At 41.3% G+C, this 22913-nt stretch overlaps 1 protein-coding gene across 1 annotated transcript in view; it reads left to right on the top strand.

The window, feature by feature from the left end:
* Positions 1 to 16281: 16281 nt before the first annotated feature.
* The window catches only part of LOC136857115 (proto-oncogene tyrosine-protein kinase receptor Ret), a 142672-nt gene continuing 136040 nt past the window's right edge, over positions 16282 to 22913 (top strand). The window contains exon 1 of the mRNA XM_067135521.2: positions 16282 to 16422. Coding sequence (XP_066991622.2) covers positions 16282 to 16422 — 141 coding nt within the window. The remainder of the gene's footprint in view (positions 16423 to 22913) is intronic.

Here is a 22913-nt window from a genome sequence, read left to right as displayed (position 1 = left end):
TTCTCGTGTAGATCTTAAGCAGTCCGTAATAAAACGGCAGGTCTCGTTAAGTGCTACACCTCTGTTTCTGATATGGCTGGATTTGCACTATGCCGAACACCCACATTCAGCAGCAGAGTAGCAAAATGCAAGTTAATTCGTTCTCACTGTACACGGAGGAGCTCCCCTTGTGGTACACGACAGTTTCCGTACTATAGTTTTTCTGGCAGCCGCTTTCTGTTTTATCTTTAGGTGGTGATTCTTATACGTAAGAGCACGGTCCAGAGTTATTTCCAGAGAGTTCCGACTTGAAAAATGTTCAAGAGTAATTCCTTCCCAGTTGATTTGCAGCGTTTTAGCTGCCTGTTTGTTCCTCATGTGATTGTTATTGCAGTAGATCTAAAATCTTTCAGGGCTTTAGATAAAGGGATACGTGTTTTAATCTCAAATATCATTTCTGTACTTCTGCAGACATAAATATGATTTCGATTGTAACTAATTTGCTTATTTAAACAACCATCGTTTAGGGTAAGTTTATGCAGCAACTTCGCTGGTGACACATGGATGCTTGCCCTAGCACCTCGTTGCTGGCTATAGCCAGGCTGCTCGGCATGGAGGTTTCTTGCTAGTGGCTTTACGTCACACCGACACAGAGAGGTGTTATGGCAACGATGGGATAGGAAAGGCCTAGGAGTTGGAAGAAGGCGGCAGTGGCCTTTAATTAAGGTGTGACGGTTGAGGCACTGGCCTTCTGACCCAAACTTGGCAGGTTCAATCTTGGCTCAGTTCGGCAGTATTTGAAGCTGCTTGTATGTCAGCCTCGTGTCGGTAGATTTACTGGCACGTAAAAGAACTCCTGAGGGACCAATTTCCGGTACCTCAGCGTCTCCGAAAACGGTAAAAAAGTAGTTAGTAGGATGTAAAACAAATCACATTAATTATTAACTTGAAATGAAAATGAAATGTCGTATGGCTTTTAGTGCCGGGATATCCCAGGACGGGTTCGGCTCGCCAGGTGCAGGTCTTTCTATTTGACTCCCGTAGACGACCTGCGCGTCGTGATGAGGATGAAATGATGATGAAGACAACACAACACCCAGCCCCAGTGCCATTGGAATTAACCAATTAAGGTTAAAATCCCCGACCCAGCCGGGAATCGAACCCGGGACCCTCTGAACCGAAGGCCAGTACGCTGACCGTTCAGCCAACGAGTATTATTAACTTGATCATCAGCAAACAATAAAGAACGTAAGTGTTGACTCTGTAATGGCACACAGAAAAACTTCTGCACTGTCTATTCCAATAGCAGAAAATTACTTCTAAATGCAGCTGGTGAACACACAACACCATTTTCTTAATACTTTAATTGTTCAGCCTTAGTCTTGAAAATAATTACATAATCGCTCTCTCTCTCTCTCTCTCTCTCTCTCTCTTACCAAATTGCTTTGCGTTGCACCGACACAGATAGGTCTTATGGCGACGATGGGGCAGGAAATGGCTAGGAGTTGGAAGGAAGCGACCGTGTTCTTTATTAAGGTACAGCCCCAGCATTTGCCTAGTGTGAAAATGGGATACCACGGAAAACCATCTTCAGGGATGCTGGCAGATGGGTTCGAACCCACTATCTCCCGAATACTGGATACCGACCGTACTTAACCTACTGCAGCTATCGAGCTCGGTGCTCTACTTCTACTTCTGATGGAGTGCTAGGAGATAATAGCCTATGTCAGCTAAGTGAAGGATTATGTGATCAAGGGTACGTTATTACAGGCGAGCAAACGCATCAGTGTTGACAATCAGGCTGCAGGCAGTAATGATAGCAGAATGAGTTCTTTGTTCAATGTAGTTACATAGATTGCATAAGGCTATAATCTTTCACACTTATTGTTCATCGTTCACGCAGATCATTTGCTAAGAGGTATCAAATGTCAGAGAAAGATTAAACTCGGTGAAAATGTAGTAATCCATTTAACTCAGTTACTTATTGACTGTAGTACGCAAATGTATGCTTCACTTCCTAAACTGAAGGCACCAGTCCACGAAATTATTGACTCTAGTAGCACAACGTCTAACCTACTGTACAAATGAAGTCGCTAGTTATGAATAGAATCTTCCTCATCAGTTTAGAATTTTCCAGCAGTTACGAGCTTCGCTTTTCTGATCGATGGAAAGAAATGATACACTGTAATTCCTTTAGAAAGTTGTGACTGTTCACTGACTGGTATAGCGTCCTTGATACATAAAATTACCCGAATTGTCGGTATATAAAAAAACAATTGGGTCAATAAATTATTTATTTGCTGGTATACACTTACATCATCCTACTGAAGACCATCATTACAGTTCCTGATTCATAAGGTTTGGTTAAAATATTAATACGTGCATTATCTTCCTTCTTTTCCTTTTTGCTGTCAGTTCTACATAATCTACATTGCTGCAAAGGGTTGCCTGATGACCTTCTACGAGTCGATGGTTCCTTCGCGTGTCTTGGTTCAGTAAACAATAGAAAGGGGCGTTGACGTCATGCGGCATTTCTCCACGCTACTTTCAGTTCACTAGTCCTCGTCTAACGTGAATACATTACATAATCATTTCTTACCCACGATCCACAAAGATATATATTAGTAGTAGTAGTAGTAGTAGTAGTAGTAGTAGTAGTAGTAGTAGTAGTAGTAGTAGTAGAAACGGATCAGTTAATATTCTAAAATATTGATGAATTTCGAAATGAACAAGTTCTTACTGAAAATATTTCCTACAGGAAATTTCACTGACATTGTCAGAGAATCCAACCATAACTGCCTTGATAAGAAGTTCTAATATTAATTAATTAAATTGTATCATATGAGAAGAAAAACGTTTTCTCAAAATATTTCCCTAGGCAGCGCATTGGTCTACTAAATGCTGGGATCCATTTCCTCTCCTCATTTCTGGACTTTTTCGAATTTAGTGTGGTCAGCACTTGATGTGGATTTAGGTCATTTTTACGGTCGAATAGCCTTTCTGAGGCCAACCTTATATGCAGGAATGTATTCAAATCTGCGTGTTCCTATGGTGGTTTGTAGTATGTTTTATATAAATTGAGACGCGTATTAAGACGAAAAACACCTAGTCCTCGAGCTACAGGAATTAACCAGACAAAGTTACAGTTCCCGACCCAGCCGTCAATCGAACACAGGACCCTCTATGCATACTATTGAGCCAAATGACCATATTTTTATCTTCCTACTTTTGCCATCATCAATCAAATAATTAATCAAGTAGCATTGATCTGTAGCCCTATATAGGGTTGTCGCACAGGTAGGAAATTCCCTAGTAATTTTTAACCTATTTCTTTCTTAAATATGTTTTGGATCTTTTCCAGTATCAAGTAATCCTGATGTGGGTCCCATACATTCGAACCATATTCTAATTGAGAAGTGTCTGTTCAAAAGGTGTTATTTCCATTTGAATTTTTTTTTTATTATTATTTCGTCCACATCCATTGCAGTAGGTGAATACTGTCGAATGTCATGAGCAATACTGACCAGAAAGATGTACATATTTAAAATTAGTACCATAACAGATCATGGGTACGTTCCATGTGTCTTTTACTATACGTTTCTTTGCGTTTTTTCAGAATGTTCTTAGATTGGAAGTAGCGACTTACCAGCGACTTACACGCCATCTCCTTTACATCCTTAATACAACCGATAAATACTCTCATAATCATAAGACGAGATCACTCAACTTTATTTACAACCACGTTTATGTGATGGCCCAATGAACATCATCCTTTATATTAACACCTAAGTACTTACAGAGGTACTATCAACCCCAACAACTCAGTAATTAAAACTGATAGATAGTGGGATCGAACCCCACTCTCTGCAGCCCTAAAGATGGTTTTCCGTGGTTTTCTATTTTCACACCAGGCAAATTCTGGGGCTGTACCTTAATTAAGGACACGACTGCTTCCTTTTCACTTCTAGCCCTTTCCTGTCCCATCGTTACCATAAGACACATCTGTGTTGGTGCGGCATAAAGCTACTTATAAAAATAAAATTCAGAGGACTTTTCCTCTGGGTGAAACTTACAACATGACTTCAGATCCCGTTTACCATCGTACCATTGTATCCTGTCCATCTCACAATATTGTCGAGGTCTTTTTGCAGTTGCTCACAATCCCGTAACATTTATTACTCTAGACAGTATAACATCATCTGCAAAAAGCCTTACCTCTGATTTCAGTTCTTTACTTGTATAATATGGAAACGTAATCACAATCCAAGGGGAGTAAATCAAAATCCTGAGAATTGCTGATGATATTATTATTTTATCTGAGACTGTAGAAGATCTGGAAAAATTGCTGAATGGTATGGGCAGATTCTTATGGAAGAAGTACAAGATAAAAATAAATAAGTCCAAAACAAAAGTAACGGAGTGCAATCGAACAAAGTCAGGTGATGCAGGAAATATTAGAGTAGGAAATGAAGTCTTAAAGGAAGTAGATGAATATTGTTACCTGGGTAGTAAAACAACTAGCGATGGCAGAAGTAAGGAGGACATAAAATACAGACTAGCACAAGTAAGAAAGACCTTTCTTAAGAAAACAAATTTGCCCACTTCGAACATTCATATATAGGAATTAGAAAGATATTTTTGGAGACATTCGTATGGAGCGTGGCATTGTAAGGAAGTAAAACTTGGACGATAACTAGCTTGTAACTAATAAGAATAAATTGTTTTGTTACAGTTGATTCCCGCATCGATCGAATCACGAATGAAGAGAAAAATAAATCGAATTGGTGAGAAAAGAACGATTTGGCGAAATATGAGGAGAATATTATAGGACATATCTTAGTACACCCAGGACTTGTTCAGTTGGTTTTTGAGGGATGTGTAGGCAGTAAGAACGGTAGAGGTAGACCGAGGTATGAATGACAAGCAGATTAGAGCAGATGTAGAATGCAGTATATACGTAGAAATGAAAGGATTAGCACAGGATACGATGGCATGGAGGGCTGCATCAAACCAGTCTATGAACTGATGAGTCAAACAACACCACCACTCTTATTACTTACATGTATTCGAAGATATAAACGTCCACTAACGTTGCCCTGTGAGACCCCTCTCTTAATCGTCACAGGATCAGATAATGCTCCACCTAGTCTAAAATCCTCCGATTTATATTTTCTAGAAATTTAGCCACAATTCCACCACTCTTCTGTCTAGTCCAATAGCCCTTATTTCCGTCAGTAGTCTCCCATGATCGACCCTATCAAAAGAGCCTTAGGTAGATCAGTAACGATACAGTCCATTTGACTTCCTGAATCTAAAATACATCTTCCTGGAATCCTACAAGTTGAGCCTCATTGGAATAACCTTTCCGAAACCCCAGCTACCTTCTATCAAACCAGTTTGTAATTTCGCAAACTGTAATGAGAAAGAATGCTTTCCCATAGTTTACATGCAGTATGTGCCAAGCTCACTGGCCTGTAAATATCCGCCTTATTTTTTATCTCACTTTCCCTTGTACACTGGGGCTACTATAGCCACTCTACAATCATTTGGTATAGCTCCTTCACGCATGCAACAATGAAATAAATATTTCAGATGCGGTACTATATCCCAACCATTACTTTTATCATATCCCCAGAAATCTTATCAATCACAGCTACTTTTCTAGCTTTCAAAGTCTGTATCTTTTTTATGCAGGATGATCGGAAACAGTCCGCCTCTGTGGTGTAGTGGTTAGCGTGATTAGCTGCCACCCCCGGAGGCCCGGGTTCGATTCCCGGCTCTGCCACGAAATTTGAAAAGTGGTACGAGAGCTGGAACGGGGCCCACTCAGCCTCGGGAGGTCAACTGAGTAGAGGTGGGTTCGATTCCCACCTCAGCCATCCTGGAAGTGGTTTTCCGTGGTTTCCCACTTCTCCTCCAGGCGAATGCCGTGATGGTACCTAACTTAAGGCCACGGCCGCTTCCTTCCCTATTCCTTGCCTATCCCTTCCAATCTTCCCATCCCTCCACAAGGCCCCTGTTCACCATAGCAGGTGAGGCCGCCTGGGCGAGGTACTGGTCATACTCCCCAATTGTATCCCCCGACCAAGAGTCTGAAGCTCCAGGACACTGCCCTTGAGGCGGTAGAGGTGGGATCCCTCGCTACGTCCGAGGGAAAAACCGAACCTGGAGGGTAAACAGATGATGATGATGATGATGATGATCGGAAACAACGTGAAACGGTTAAATGAGCGTTAGGATGTTGGTCATATTGAAAAACAATTTGAACAAAGTAATTCGATATCTCGCACCGTTGTCATTTTATCAGCTGCTGAATTTAGCCAATCAGATCGCTTCGTAGCCGAATTCAAATAGGCTTTGGGAAGCGATGTTGCTAAATCTGCACGTGACTTAATACCGGCTTGAGATTCTTGTCGAGAAATCGGCTTCAGTCACACCGTGGGTTTCAGCCGGTGTCACTGTAGCGCACTTGTTATGGCGCGATCTTGTCAGCTCTGAAGTCCGTGTTCAAATCTCTCCTTGGGAGAAGTTTTTTCTTCGGTAAGCGCTCTCAAGCCAGTCTTAAGCCATGTTCATATTTATCAACACCGCCTCACAAAGCCCATCTGAATTCGCCCACGAAGCGACCTGATTGGCTAATTTCAGCTGCTGATAAAATGACTACGGCGAGAGATATCGAATTATTTTTTCAAATTATTTATCAATATGAGGAACCCTCTAACGCGTATATACCCGGTTCACGTCGTTTCCCATCACCCTCTATTAATTTATTATCATAGATAAATTTCAGCACTCACACAGGCTTAGAGGACTCAACCTGTATACCGGCCCCCTGTAATTCTTTCTTTCTTTCTTTCTTAATCTGTTCACCCTCCAGGGTTGGCTTTTCCCTCGGACACAGCGAGGGACCCCACCTCTACCGCCTCAAGGGCAGTGTCCTGGAGCTTCACATTTTGAGTCGGGGGATACAACTGGCGAGGATGACCAGTACCTCGCCCAGGCGGCCTCATCTGCTATGCTGAACAAGAGCCTTGCGGGGGGATGGGAAAATTGGAAGGGATAGACAAGAGGGAAGGAAGCGGCCGTGGCCTTAACTTACGTACTATCCCGGCATTTGCCTGGAGGAGAAGTGGGAAACCTCCAGGATGGCTGAGGTGGGAATCGAACCCACCTCTACTCAGTTGACCTCCCGAGGCTGAGTGGACCCCGTTCCAGCCCTCGTACCACTTTTCAAATTCCGTGGCAGAGCCGGGAATTGAACCCGGCCCTCAGGGGGTGAAAGCTAATCACACTAACCACTACACCACAGAGGCAGGCCCCCTGTAATTACAAATGAAGAATTATGAGCAAGAGTGTCAGATGGACGGAAAATGTAACCACCGAAGACATCAAAAACGACGCAAAGGCGCCCTATTATCTAGCATGAATAAGTGCCAAATTGACATCGAGGATTTAGGTAGCGTCTAATCGGCCAATTTGGGGATACATGTGAGCTGATAATAACGTGAAAACAGCGACGAAATCACTAGCCTGATAACAGATTGTTGAAAATGAGAAAATCAGGGAAGAAAGACAAGCAGGGTCTACAACAACAAGGAGCTTTTGCATATTGGTGTGCCAATTTTGTGGCAGAGAAAACTACTCCCATTTGCTAAATTCTGAGGCCGCGGTGGATGGGTTATACCGTCCCTCGCGGGAAGAGAGGGAAATTCTAATTACTTGCGGTAGCGTGACTACGCCCTGTGTGCCATGTCCGTCACCAGTTGTTTACCTCTCCTCCCACGCGAACAAAAATCCCAGCTCAATTAACTATTCCACCCCACTAAATGCCAAAATTATGGATAGTGGGAAATCTGTTCCTTTGACTCTTCCAAAATCCATGAAGTCCTGTACAGTGGTGGCTATCCTTTTTAACTGGCGATACTGTGATCATAGCCAAGGGACTTCCAGTTTTACGTGAAGTCCGCACCACAAGGACCTGCTCCTTCCCCAAGCTTCAAACAGCGAAGTGCCAGCAAGTCGTAAATTTAATTGTTATTTACACCAGCAGTGACGTATTTAATTATCACTGCAGAAGAGTAGCCTGGATGTTCTGCCCAGCGTTCGCGCCAGTCCACCCGCCCCACGCACTGCCCCTTTTCACTCTTGCCCGCAGGTAACTGTCGTGCTGGGAGATATATGACTCTTATATAGTGCAGTCTCCCGCTAAAGAAGATGTGCAGCCTTCTGTAGCGAGCTTGACATGGCTGACACTAACGACCGTTTGAGTAGAAAATGTCACCATCCGAAAGGACACATGACACTGCCCTCTCGTACTAAGCCTCATATAATCTCCACTCCAATTCAAGAGACGTTAAGAAGACTGTTGGGCTCAATACGGATGCCATCTTAAAATTTATATCCAGTATCCAGTATTCGGAAGATAGTGGGTTCGAACTTCACTGTCGGCAGCCTTGAAGATGGTTTTCCGTGGTTTCCTATTTTCACACCAAGCAAATGATGGGGCTGTAACTTAATTAAGGCCAAGGATGCTTCCTCCCCACTTCTAGCCCTTTCCTCTCCCATCGTCGCCATAAGACGTATCTGTGTCGGTGCGACGTAAAGCAACAGAATATGATAAATGTTGGGTACCTGTAATTTTGTTGTTGTTGTTGTTGTTGTTGTTGTTGTTGTTGTTGTTGTTGTTGAGTCATCATTCCATACACTGGTTGATGCAGCCCTCCATGCAATCATATCCTTTGCTAAACATTTCATTTCTACAAAACTACTACACCCTACATCTGCTCTAATCTGCTTAACATATACTTACTTCCCTCAAAAAAATGAACTGAACAAGTCCTGGGTGTCTTAAAATGTGTCCTATCATTCTCTCTTCTTCTCGTCAAATTTAGTCAAATCGTTCTCCTCTCACCAATTCGATTCAGTATATCTTTATTCGTAATTCTAACTATCCATTTCACCCTGAGCGCTCTTCTGTACCACCACATTTCAAAAGCTTCTATTCTCTTTCTTTCTGAGCTAGTTATCGTCCATGTTTCACTTCCATACAATGCCACGCTCCAGACGGAGGTCTTCAAAAACGTCCTTCTAGTTCCTATATTAATGTTCGAAATGAGCAAATTTCTTTTCTTAAGAAAGGCCTTCCTTGCTTGGGCTAGACTGCATTTTATGTCCTCCTTACTTCTGCCATCATTATTTATTTTACTACCCAAACAACAATATTCCCGGTCTTGAGAACCAAGAATAACTGCCGAGAGGATTCGTCGTGCTGACCACACGTCACCTCGTAATCTGCACGCCTTCGAGCTACGCAGCGGTCACTTGGTAGGCCAAGGCCCTTCAAGAGCTGTTGGGCCATGGTTTTTTAAAGCAACAATATTCATCTACTACCTGTAAGACTTATTTTCCTAATCTAATAATTCCTGCATCACCTGACTTCCAATGCGTTTGTTTTTTACTTATTTTCATTTAAATAAACACAAATTCAACAATTAAATTAATAATAATAATAATGTTATTGATTTTACGTACAACTAACTACATTTACGGTTTTCGAAGACGCCGAGGAGCCGGAATTTTGTCCCGCAGCAGTTCTTTAACGCGCCAATAAATGTATCTACCTACACGAGGCTGACGTATTTGAGAACCTTCAAAGACCACCGGACTGAGCCAGGATCGAACCTGCCAAGTTGGGGCCAGAAGGCCAGCACCTTAACCGTCTGAGCCACTCAGCCCGGCAGGAAGAACTCTTATCTATAAAATAAAACGTTATTCTGAATGTTACTGAATTTCAAACTGTATCATAAAAAGCTGTGGAAGGTTATCAAGGAATCTTAGTCTTCTTTTGTAAATGGTTAAACGTCGTACTAACTGAGAAAGGTTTGCGGAGACGATAGGGGAGGAAATGGCTGGGACTGGGAACGAAGCGGCCGTAGCCTCACTTAAGGTACACAAGCCTTCATTTGCCTAGTTTGAAAATGGTAAACCATGGAGAGCCCTTCATAGGGCTGATGATGGTGGGGTTTGAACCCACCTTCTCCCAGATGCAAGCTTACAGCTATGCTGTTCATACGACTCGCTACGTGCATATTATTTTTCATCTTGATTTATGCTTTTTAATGTCCGACCCCATGGCAAATGCTGACCTTTGGTCCAAGGTGTACCGGGTTCGATTCCCGGCCGGGTCGTTGATTTTAACTTTAATTGGTTAATTCCTCTGGCTCGGGGCCTGCAGGTGTGTGCCGTCTTCATTCGTTAGAATTCACCTTGGGTCACCTACAAGCCGTACGGTATTATTTATTTATTTATTTATTTATTTATTTATTTATTTATTTATTTATTTATTTATTTATTTATTTATTTATTTATTTATTTATCGGACAACGAGGGACGACGATAACCTTCATTATACATTCTGGCGTTTACTCAGTTTTCGATTGATCCAGTAGGTTTTTATTTTATTTATTCGAGCACGGCGTTCATCCGACCACTTTGCACCAGTTCTCCAATTCACAGCCCGGAAAGCCCCTAAAGTCACGATGCTTGTTCTGAAAAGGTCTCGTTCATGCGCGCTTTTCGTTCGTAGGCCCATTTTTTCGAGGTCTTTCTTGACGTTGACGTTCCAGGGAATTGCAGATTTTGGTTCTGAGTCAAAGTGATCAAAATAATATTATTATTATTATTATTATTATTATTATTATTATTATTATTATTATTATTATTATATAATTACGCTTGGTACAGGTCAATGAGCAGTATTTTTCTCCAACTCCAACATTCCTCTCATTGATTGATTGATTGATTGATTGATTGATTGATTGATTGATTGATTGATTGATTGATTGATTGATTGATTGATTGATTGATTGATTGATTGATTGATTGATTGATTGATTGATTGATTGATTGATTGATTGATTGATTGATTGATTGATTGATTGATTGATTGATTGATTGATTGATTGATTGATTGATTGATGCCGTGTGGCTTCCCGAGAGTCCTGATGTGAGTCTGTATGTTTGACGTGCATGGGCGCGTCTGAGTTATATTGTGTGTGTGTGTGTGTGTGTGTGTGTGTGTGTGTGTGTGTGTGTGTGTGTGTGTGTGTGTGTGTGTGTGTGGTAAGGAGAAGGTGAAACTCAGTGACTGCTGACGAATAACACCACAGAGTATGTTTCAGGCTTAACGACTCTTTCCCATGGACGAATCACCGTCAAAAGCGCCATATGCCCTAACTCCATTTGAGCACTACGCTGCGGAAAGACTTGAAATTGAACTCCAAACTTTTGGCCCACAATCTAGTAGTGATTGGAAATCGTATACCACCACCTCTCCTACCTTATCAGCCAACATTCTGATGCTGAAATATTTTCACGAATGGGGCCCGAACAGGCTAACCAGGGTCTCAAACTATATGGACTACCTGGTTTAACGACCATGGCCACCTGGCAGAGAACATCTCGCCCGGAGGCCCCGGGTTTGATTCCCGGCCAGGTCAGGGATTTTTCTCTGGGCCTGAGGGCTGGTTCGAGGTCCACTTAGCCTACGTCATTAGAATTGAGGAGCTATCTGACGGTGAGATGGCGGTCCCGGTCTCGAAAGCCCAGAATAATGGCCGAGAGGATGCGTCGTGCTGACCACACGGCCCCTCGTAATCTGCAGGCCTTTGGGCTGAGCAGCGGTCGCTGGGAAGGCCACAGCCCTTTCAAGGGCGTTAAGTGCCGTAGGGAGGGGGAATAGACAATTTATTTTGATAACGATTACGAGATTGGCCTCACAATATAATTTCTAACTTCAAGGTTGATTTTTACTATAAACTATAATATGAAATGATTATTGGAGAGTAGCTTTCACTGATAGACTGTCGCAGAATTTTTTTGTAGAGCTTTCCATGCTCAACAATTCTCCCACGCATACTTCGGGGTCTGTCCTTAACTATTCGGTAGCGTAAGGGCAAAAGTACGTGAGCGCCCACTGAAATAATGCTGAAACTTACCATAACATTTCTCACAATATCTATCTTAACATAAAAGATAGAAATGCACCAATTTTACCATGTCAAGTCAAAGCCCTTCTGATTCCAATGGATTGCAATTTACAGTATTTAGACTTATAGTTTCTTGTAAGGAATTTTTTGAATATGAAAAATTTGTCAAGGTCTTATCGAAACATGTCGTCATGTTGGTACAGATTACTGCTGAAATATTGGTACCACTGCTTCCTAATTATCACCACACACTCTAGAATTTTAACATTTCATAAATATTTATGTCTTCACTTTTAATTAAAATTTAATTTTAAAATATTGTCACTTATAGCAACAAAGAAAGGTTTATAAAAAAAATTAGAAGCAACATTAGAAATTCTAGAGTTTTAGTATCGCAGTACAGTCATACATGAGTGTGCGAAATTTCATATCTCTAGGTAGAATAATTTAGGAGCAATGCTCTCTACAACAATGAAATCCGCATCAAAAACCGTTCGGTATTTCTCGAGATATGTTCATACAAACACAGGCAGGCACATTCCGGGGACTTGATTCTATAATATGTTTCAATCGGAGACCTGTTCGCAGTGTTCTGTTGTACTGCTTACCTAGGGTAGCCAATACTTTAGAGTCTCATCTCTGTGTAAATAGTCGACAAAGCTGCAATCATACGCATGGGAAGTTATTTTTCCTCGCATATATGCTCTTTACACTCCTGCTACAACGAAACGAATGTTTGTGACCTGTATGCTATCATTTATATTAGTTAACAACGGGTGCGTGGTTGTCGTCCGCGGTTCTATTTGATGTAGTGCACTATTTATCAGCCTAAGTCGCCCACTGCGTATCATCGCAGACTTACTGTAACGGGCTTGTCTACTATGAATGTAATAAATCTTAAGGCTAGCCTCACGTTCCGTCAAAATTTACTTTTATAACAAATGTATTAATTTCGTATACCGTATGTAAAGACGGAAAGTGTAAACATTCTTCAGCCCTTGGGGTATTTTCAACTTTTCATCGTATATAGTTATTGAGAAGCTCAAAGACTTTCGGGGCTGTTGCGTCGTTGGGGGATCATTACGAAAGAAAAATTGTGGTCTAGGTACATGGGCCAAATTTTCTACACGAGAATGTCCATGGAGTGCGGACAACAAACAGGTGAAAGCATCCAAATTGGTGGGCATGGTGTAAAGAGAGCTGGCCGGTTGAAACGCCTCGACTTCCCCACCTGTGTGGGTGGTGACAAGCTTCCTGAGGGCCGTGCTCGCGTCAGTGTGGTCTCGCTAAAGTGGATTCATACGCGCCATGTTGACACCTATCGGCATGAGTTCGGAATATACCTTGCCACAGTGCTCTTTCCTTCCGCGGAGATACTGAGAAAGCGAAATTGCTTGGAAAACTCAAATCGACACCAGATATAGGTATTAAGAGTTACAAGAACAACAATATGAGTTCTTTCTTTCTTACAGTTTTGCCTTACGTCGCACCGACACAGGCCTTACGATAACGATGGGATAATTTTTTTTTTTTTTTTTGCTAGTTGCTTTACGTCGCACCGACACAGATAGGTCTTATGGCGACGATGGGACAGGGAAGGGCTAGGAGTGGGAAGGAAGCAACCGTGGCCTTAATTAAGGTACATACCCATCATTTACCTGATGTGAAAATGGGAAACCCCGGAAAACGATCTTCAGGGCTGCCGAGAAAGTGGTTCGAACCCAGCATATCCCGAATGCAAACTCACAGCAGCACGTCAACCTCGTTCGGTAATACAAGAAACATGCAACCAGGACATCTCTCATACAACCAGTATATTTGATAGGTCATAAGTTCCTGTTTATTCTTTGTGTTAGATTTTCAGTGGCTTGTTGCGTAACCCCTCTCGGGGTGCATGCACCAGTGCATTGCGCGCGGCGCAAGGTGCAAAACACGACTTTGCTAGGTTGCCCAGAGTGCAGACCAGCGTTGCCAACCTTCGAAAATTGAACAACCGTACAGAAATTCAAAATAACACGTATTCTTTACCGTAAAACTGCACAGTACTAATATTCACTCAAATACGCTAAAATAGAATGCGTGCAATAATAGGAAGTGGAAAAAATATCAAAAAGGAATACTTAACTGAAACGTAATTCTAGAAGTAAGAATACAACATATACACTTTTTCTCTTTCTTCACATGTTGGATCAGGACGTAGCCCTTTCTATACTGCCTATACTCCCCCACGACTGCCTGTAATTTTGTTTCCTTCTGGACGTTTTAACAGAAAGTTTTAATTGTTTGGGTGTCCAAGGACCGGCTATATTTTTGGAATCAGAAGTTAACCACATCTTTACTTATTTAACATTCAAAATTAACGCCAGAGAAGATAATATATACTTAATTAATACATGGTAAGCTAACCAACAAGAAATTGAAGCACAGCACTCTCACGCAAGAGAATGTGTAAGTACATCACAGTGTTATTCATAAGTTGAATAAATTACGTTATCGATAATATTTACAACTGGACACTGCACTTTTACATACGTATTTGATAGTACACCACACTTCAAACGGGTTTAGAAGCGATTGGCGGAGTTCGGCGTGGGCTGATTCAAGAGTGTAACTGTGAAGAAAGATGCGACTAAGACATCCACAGTTAATAAAATTTGAAGCAGGGTAATCCCGGTCGCAGAGTGAAGCAGAAGAATCCCACGTGTCAGACTATTCAGGTGCTTCATTGGCTGATCTGGAACCAGCTCAAAGGTGAATCACAAGCTTGGGAGTCCCCTGGATACATGGAGGCCACATCATACATGGCCGGGAAATGAGGTATTTTCAAACAGGAGAAAAAATAATTTTGCCTACATCTGAACATTTCCAATAATAAAAAATGTCAATTTAAAAATGTCGCAGAACCGTATATCGATGGCCTACATTGAATACCTCGTATCTCAAAAAGTTCTTCCTATCCATTATTTCCCTTAAGACTGATCACGCCTCCCAGCCACACATGAATATTTTTTTGCTAGTTGCTTTACGTCGCACCGACACAAATACGTCTTATGGCAACGATGGGACAGGAAAGGGCTAGGAATGGGAAGGAAGTAACCGTGGCCTTAATTAAGGTACAGCCCCAGCATCTGCCTGGTGTGAAAATGGGAAACACGGAAAACCATCTTCAGGGCTGCCGACAGTGCGGTTCGAACCTACTGTCTCCCGAATACTGGATACTGGCCGCACTTACACACATGAATATGCAGTCCATCAGAACAATGTTCAATGGGTTTATTTTCCTATGCTGATGCGTAAATGAAAATGAACCTTATAAAAATTATACTCTAGGAGTTAGTAAATACGTCACGCAGACATACTTTCCTACGGTACGATAAGGTTCATTTTCCTTCACACGTCGGCATAGGAATAAAGAACACAACGAAAATTGTTCTGATGGACTGCATATTCATGTGTGGCTGGGAGGCGTAACCAGTCTTAAGGGAAGTAATGGATAGGAAGAACTTTGTGAGATACGAGGTTTTCATTCTAGGCCATCGATATAACGCGTACGGTTTGACATTCCATCCGTACACCATACATAGAGAGTTGAAAACCGTAAATGTACGGTTCAAATCGTACGTTTGGCAACGCTGGTCCGAACCGAGCCGAGTCGGACTGATGCACGGTGCACAGAACATCTGTGCATCGGTTAGGATCTAAAATATGGCCCCAGAACCGATGGCAGCAATCAGCATCAACATTATTAATCAGTCAATCAAAACATCAATAAATCAATTATATGCCTTTAGAGCCGTCGCCCAGGTGACAGATTCGCTATCAGTCGTATACCTAGCCTTTTCTTAAACATTTTCAAATAACTTAGAATTTTATCCAACATTTCCCTTATAATGTACAGAAATTCCTTACTCCTCGTCCTATAAATGAATTTTTGCCCCAGTTTGTCTAACTATGACTTGAAGAAGACCACGCAGCTTAAATACCTTGGATCATTGGTAACATCTGATAGTGACGCCACCAACGATGTCGGGTCAAGAGTAAATTCAGCATGATTCAAGTGGAGGCAATTTACCGACGTTCTCTGTGACAAGCGAGTTCTCAAGGAGAAAGTATACAAGACAGTACTGCAGCCTGTAGCTTTTCTTTGGATCAGAATGTCGCCCTTTGACGAGGAAGCAAGGCCAAATCATCTACACTGTAAAGATGAAAATGCTCCGATGGACCCTCGGCCTAACACGCTACTACCATTATTATAGGCGTGGCCCCGATTGTAGAGAAAGCTAGAAAGGCAAGGTACCGATGGTATGGTCATGCCATGGGTCAAAACAGCAGTTCTGTGGCAAAAGTGGCCCTTCAGTTCGACCCTGGAGGTTGTCGTCCACGAGGAAAACCAATGAGGGTGTGGATAGCTTCCATGACAAAAGATATGCGTGTTGCAGACCTCAGGCCAGAAGACGTACAGGATCGAGCAAAATTGAGAAGGCTTAGCAAGATGGCAGACTCCGCGCAGCGGGCCATACGCTAGGAAAGAAGTAGTGTCGTCTAGCCTACTCTTCTGTAATGTAGTGAGAGTAACAATTTCTATGCGTTTTAAATGCCGTAGACCTAATGTTTAAGCACTGTTGTGTGGGCTACAGTGTACTTGCTGCTCGCTTTAGTAAGTTTGGATACTAGCCTATTATTGCTCAAATATCCGGGCCCTATTAATGAGATGGAATCGTCAAACTGCACACAAACAACGTCGATGCAAACTTTCGTTACTATTAATAATGTGTATTATTAATATTATTATTATTATTCGCTACATAAGTTTCACATACTACAGTTAAGTAATAGGAACTTGCCGAATGTGTGTACCGTTTATGCGTAATGAAATTCTGCATTTTAAGAATACAGTATCTTACCAGTTGGCTTTCTCGATACTTCTAAGGAACGTGCAACATCATCTGAGGCGTGTTGTTGCGCAATAAAGCCACCTACTGGTGCTGACGTCGTAATATTTAAAAGCTTTCTTTTTGTTTTTGCTACCCGCTGCTTCTTCATCTTGGAAGATTAATGGCCGTAGATGTCCTCCTTTAGTAAGAAGTGAAAGTCCACCCACACCCGCCTGTTGCCCGTTAAATGGAACTTTGACGGGAACGTAACAGATGGGAAAGGGGAGTGCAGCCCATCATTGATGACACTGCAGTACCTATTCCTCTAGTTATAATGTAGAATTTAATTACTTCATTGTGCTAAAAATGTGTGAACATTCTTTTACACTGACTTAGAAAGAAACATCTAGAGATTTTTTTTTTTGCTTGAAAACATCTTTCTTTTCGGTCCGGTACTGGGTTGTACTAGCAATGAACCTCCTGTCAAAAAATGTTACGCTATTATGCAACGCTGATATCTCCGAAAAAAATAAAATAACACATATAAGAAACTAGTTAAGAGGCCCAACACATTCTCCATCCCAACTCTTCAATTCGCCCGTATCTCTTGGCCAGAGAGATGGAGTTGCCTTTCAGGTGGCCCGCCCCACCCCATCAGGGTGGGAATTAAAGCTTTATAACACGAATCTCCGTCTCCACTAACGATATCACCATTGTAATAATACCGTTGCAAATAAGAACTCTTAAACTACAATTTTATGGCAAAAACAAATGTGACTTCACCGTCCAAAGAAGACGGCCCAACAACTAAGATCCCATTTTGGTCGTTCAGCACTCGACAGCATTCGTTATAACTTCAGAATCGACAGTCGGATTTCTAAAAATGTAGGATGGTTTTGAACCCTGTATGACTTTTAAAAAAATTTCAGTTGTTGAAGCCGTTAGTGGCCTTAGAAGTGGAAGATCGACAGTGGGCACAATCTTCAGCATGAGGTAATTAATGGAAAAGAATCGGGAATATGGGAAGGATCTCGTCATGACATGCATAGATCGAATAAAGGCATACGATGACATTGCTAGGGAGAAGGTTTAGGAAACCATGGTCAAAAAGAGACTGGGTACACAAACTGTAGAAATGGTGCAAGCAATGTACAAAAACTGTGTCGGCTGTGTACAGACTCCATTTGGAAAGACAGAATGGTTTAGAAACGAAACTGAACTAAAGCAGGGGAGTGTGCTGTCATCAATTTTGTTTCAAATGGTTATGGGTGAAATTGTAAAGCAGACAAAGCAAGCATATGAGAATAGGGAGATGAAGTTATTACTATTTGCAGACGATGTTGTGGTCTGGGGAACGAACAGCAAAGAAGTACAAGAACAACTCGATGCACTGAACAAGAAAATTGAGAAATATGGTATGAAAATCAGCGCAGAGTTCGACAAGACCATGGTGATATCAAGAAGAGGAATGGAAGGGAAGGTCGTTGTGAAAACTGGTGATCAAAGCCTTGAAATTGTTGACATTTCAAATACTTAGAGAGTGAATTAATGCAGAGTACAAGGTTGGACATGCAGATTAGTAAGAGTGTAAGAAATCTTCTTTGGAATAAGGAAGTACCAAGGAAGTGTAAGGAGATAATATACAAAATGCACCCATATTTAGTTATGCGGCTGAGACGTGGACAGTGACAAGGAATGACAAATAAAGAGACTGGGAAAGGAGGTCGGAATGGAAAACCTAAGTGAGAGAAATGATAGAAGTAAACTAAGATTATATTTTGATATGTAAAGAGGGTGGAGGAGAAAAGAATACAAAAACAGATGATTGAAATGAAGTTTGATGGAAAGAGAGCGAGTGGTAATCCTAGAACAAGGTGGATCAATGCATAAAGAGGAATGCAGCAAGAAGAAAGCTGGACTGGAACAAAATAATGGAAGAGGAATATTGGAAGAAGACAGGAAGCTGGAGAAGTGTCATAAATATCCCGACCCGGCAGGAGCTGGTTAACGGGAAAGGAACAAAGGAATTCTCCAGATGGAAGTCCTTGTAGAACTTTGCGTAGAAGCCTGGAATTTTTGTTATTATTATTATTATTATTATTATTATTATTATTATTATTATTATTATTATTATTATTATTATTATTGCGAATATTAGATAACACTCTGGTTCTTTCAGTCGGACAGAGTATGTATCTATGGCTCGATTTAGTCAAAATAACGCACTGAACAACCAAATCTTGGTTTTTAGCACACAAAATATATTCGGTGTTGAAATAAGAATGATTGATGAATATTCCAACCTCCCTTTGTGATTAAATTAAGTGGATATCATTGAAAAGTATATCAATATAATACTGTATGGTGGTTATGACAACTTTATTTGACGTTTGATTGATTGAGTGTAAATCGACGTGTGGAAGGATACACGCGAGTTATTTGAATCAGGTGGAAAAAAAATAAGCAATGGAGTAACATGGCACGTATGATTCTGACAGAATTGCATTGCGAGCGAGTGAAGAGATTAGAGACAGGTGTTAGATCTATGAGCTGGATGTGTCGATTTCAGGTGAAACTTTAGGATTAACAAATTTGGTCGACTCTTCATTTAGCATGACTTTCCAACGATCAACTCAGGCAGCAATATATTAATACAGAGCCTGCCATAAATATCCATCTGCCACTCCAATGCATTGTCAATAAAATGGAAAAAAGTTCGCTTTGATGGGCGGTAAACATGCGAATTCATTCACAAAAATATAAGCCAAGCCGGGAGGTACACATGCGAAGTACCAATTTGACAGACAGATTTCAATTATTGAGTGCTAAATTAAATTCATATTTAATAAGAGAATTTTGATGAAAACGAGAACAATGATTTTTCCTTCAAGTAACGGAAAAACTGATTGGCTAGTATACTTGAATAGGTGCTCATCTTTTATGGTCAAGGTCCTGGAATCAATTTCCAGTAATTTCATTTGCAGCGATGCCGCGTCGAAATCGATGTCAGTTACTGAATCAAACATGTTAAATATAATCGTCTGTTTTTAATATTGATTTTATCAGGTTTGTAGTCAAATTGGTACATTATTGGAAAAGTCGCTGAAATGTTCGTTAGGCGCTAAAAATTAATTTTCCTGTCACGATTATGTGAAATTCGCAACGTTGACAATAGTGATCACTAGTCATTTAATGAAATACTCGATACCTAATACAGGAGATTCACTAGCTTACTGATGATCAGTACTTCTATGTCTCTTAAAACCTATTTGATCCCACGTCCTATAAATAGGGCATAATAGAGTATATTTATTTTCCTGTGTATTATTCAAATTGTCCACCGTTGTGGTGTAGTGGTCAGTGTGATTAGCTGCCATCCCCGAAGGCCCGGGTCCGATTCCCGGCTCTGCTACGAAATTTTAAAAGTGATACCAGGACTCAAAAGGGGTCCACTCAGCCTCGGTAGGTCATCTGAGTAGAGGGGTTTCGATTCTACCTCAGTCAACCTCTAAGTGGTTTTCCGTGGTTTCCCACTTCTCCTCCAGGCAAATATCGGGATGGTACCTAACTTAAGGCCATAGCCGCCTCCTCATCTCTTCTTTGTCTATCCCTTCCAATGTTCCTATCCCCCACAAGGCCCCTGTTCAGCATAGCAGGTGAGGCCGCCTGGGAGAGGTACTGGTCCTCCTCCCACCTTCATCCCTGATCAAAAGTCTCAAGCTCCAGGACACTGCCGTTGAGGCGATACAAGTGGGATCCCTTGCTAAGTCAGAGTGAAAAACTAACCTGGATGGTAAACGGATTAAGAAAGAAAGAAAGAAAGAAAGAAAGAAAGAAAGAAAGAAAGAAAGGTTATTCAAAATCAAGTCATTAAATGATCACTCCAATAATTGCAGGTGAAAGCTTACTCTAGCCCGCAATACCTAGAGGGTTTCAAACAGTTAATGTGCAATATCTTTACGCAAATACATCGGCGATTAGAAATGACGGCGACTTTAGGCAAACCTGCATCTTCAACCAAACTTGGTACACGTATGACTTAATACTATCTAGAGAGAAATATGGTGTGTACGACACACCTAGAACCCCTAGAGGTGGAGTGGGAGAGGGAGAAACATATAAAATAATAGAAAACGACCTGTATTAGAGTTGAATCCCTAGTTTTCGAGACCGCTGAGATGAACAGTAACACTCCGGATGACATTCAAGCCCAAGTTCAGCCACCATCGGCATGGGCGATGAGAGGGGATGAAACGGAAAATGTCCAAAATGACCGAGATTATGTATGTGTGTATATTCTAGCGTGGCTGTCAACGTAACTTGATACGTATATAACTTACTATACCTTGAACAAAATACTGGGAGGGTAAGATACCACTAGGATTTTTGGGGTCACTGAAATGGATTGTGACTCTTAGGATGCCGTCTAAGTCCATTTCAGTCTCCATCGACATGCGGGTCATAAATATGAAAGAAAACATCCCACGTGACCTATATCAGCACTGAATGCACAGTTTTGGGGTTCTCTAGGCGGATTGATGAATGTCCCAGTGACAGTTGGAGTCGTGTTAATCATATCGATAGCGCGACGTGCAAATGCATGCAGTTATGACAAAGATGAAGGATGACGGTCCACGCGAATCAAAATAACCTAAAATGAATTATAAACACACAATAATAACTCTAAATCTACAAAAAAGTAAGTAAAAAGTGTAAGTGGCTTCGCGGTATGATTCATGCAGCTGTCAGCTTGAATTCAGGATATATTGGGTTCGTATCACCCTGTGGGCAGATCTCTAGGTGGTTTTCCGTTTTTCCCATTTTACACCAGACAAATGCTGGGGCTGTACCTTAATTAAGGCCACGGTCGCTTCCTTCCCACTCCTATTTCTTTCCTATTCCATCGTCACCATAAAACCTACCTGTGTCAGTAGGGCGTAAAGCAGATTGTAAAAAAATAGGTTAAATAATGATAAGAGTGATCGTCTAATGGGGAAAAACCAATTGAAACAGAGGATAATCCTGCAATAAACTACGACTACGGGGCTGAACGATCATATTATGTACAGGGAGCTGCCTGCTGATTGGGCACAGTTGCATTTAGTGTCAACTTGTGAATATAAGAAGGAGTAACGACACCTTAAATTAGATTTTTCCCATAAAAGTTCAGGCATTAGTGCCTACGTGGCGCAGATATCGTGGTACGAAGGATAGGGTACTAGCTGGCTGAGTAACCGAGCAAGAGGTAATCGTCGGAGTACTTACTTCAACGCTTCCCCAGCAGAATGCACTGCAGAAAATGATTGGAGGGACAACCATTCATAGGGGAGTTCTCTTTCACAAGTCACGGTTTAAATAATAATAATAATAATAATAATAATAATAATAATAATAATAATAATAATAATAATAATAATAATAATGTCCATCTCTCTGGGTGACTAGTCCGTGTATTGATAATATTTATCAATCAATCACTCACTACTGGTAAGCATTTAGGGCAGTCGCCCAAGTGTCAAATCTGTTATTTCTCTATTAAATGGCTGCAAAGAAAATTTAATTTATTGAACATCTCCCTTCGTAAGTTATTCCAATCCCTAACTCCCCATCCTATAAACGAATATTTGCACAAATTTGTCCTCTTGAATTCCAGCTTTATCTTCATATTGTGATCTTTCCTATTTTTAACGACACCACTAAAAATTATTCGTCTATTGATGTCATTCCACGCCATCCCTCCACTGACAGCTCGGAACATACCACTTAGTCGAGCAGCTCGTCTCCTTTCTCCCAAGTCTTACCAGCCCAAACTTTGCAACATCTTGTCAACGTTACTCTTTTGTCGGAAATTACCCAGAACAAATCGAGCTACTTTTCTTTGGATTGTTTCCAGTTCTTGAATCAAGTTATCCGTGTGAATATAAATAATATATTAATTTCGCAAATATGTCTAATAATCAGAGAGAATGCTTTCCCAAAGCTTACGTACAATGCATGTCAGACTGACTGGCCTGTAATTTTCAGCTTTATGTCTATCACCCTTTTCTTTATATACAGGGGTTACTATAGCAAC

Source organism: Anabrus simplex, chromosome 1 (genome assembly GCF_040414725.1).
Source record: "Anabrus simplex isolate iqAnaSimp1 chromosome 1, ASM4041472v1, whole genome shotgun sequence".
Taxonomy (NCBI): domain Eukaryota; kingdom Metazoa; phylum Arthropoda; class Insecta; order Orthoptera; family Tettigoniidae; genus Anabrus; species Anabrus simplex.
This window is presented reverse-complemented; position numbering and strand designations above follow the sequence as displayed.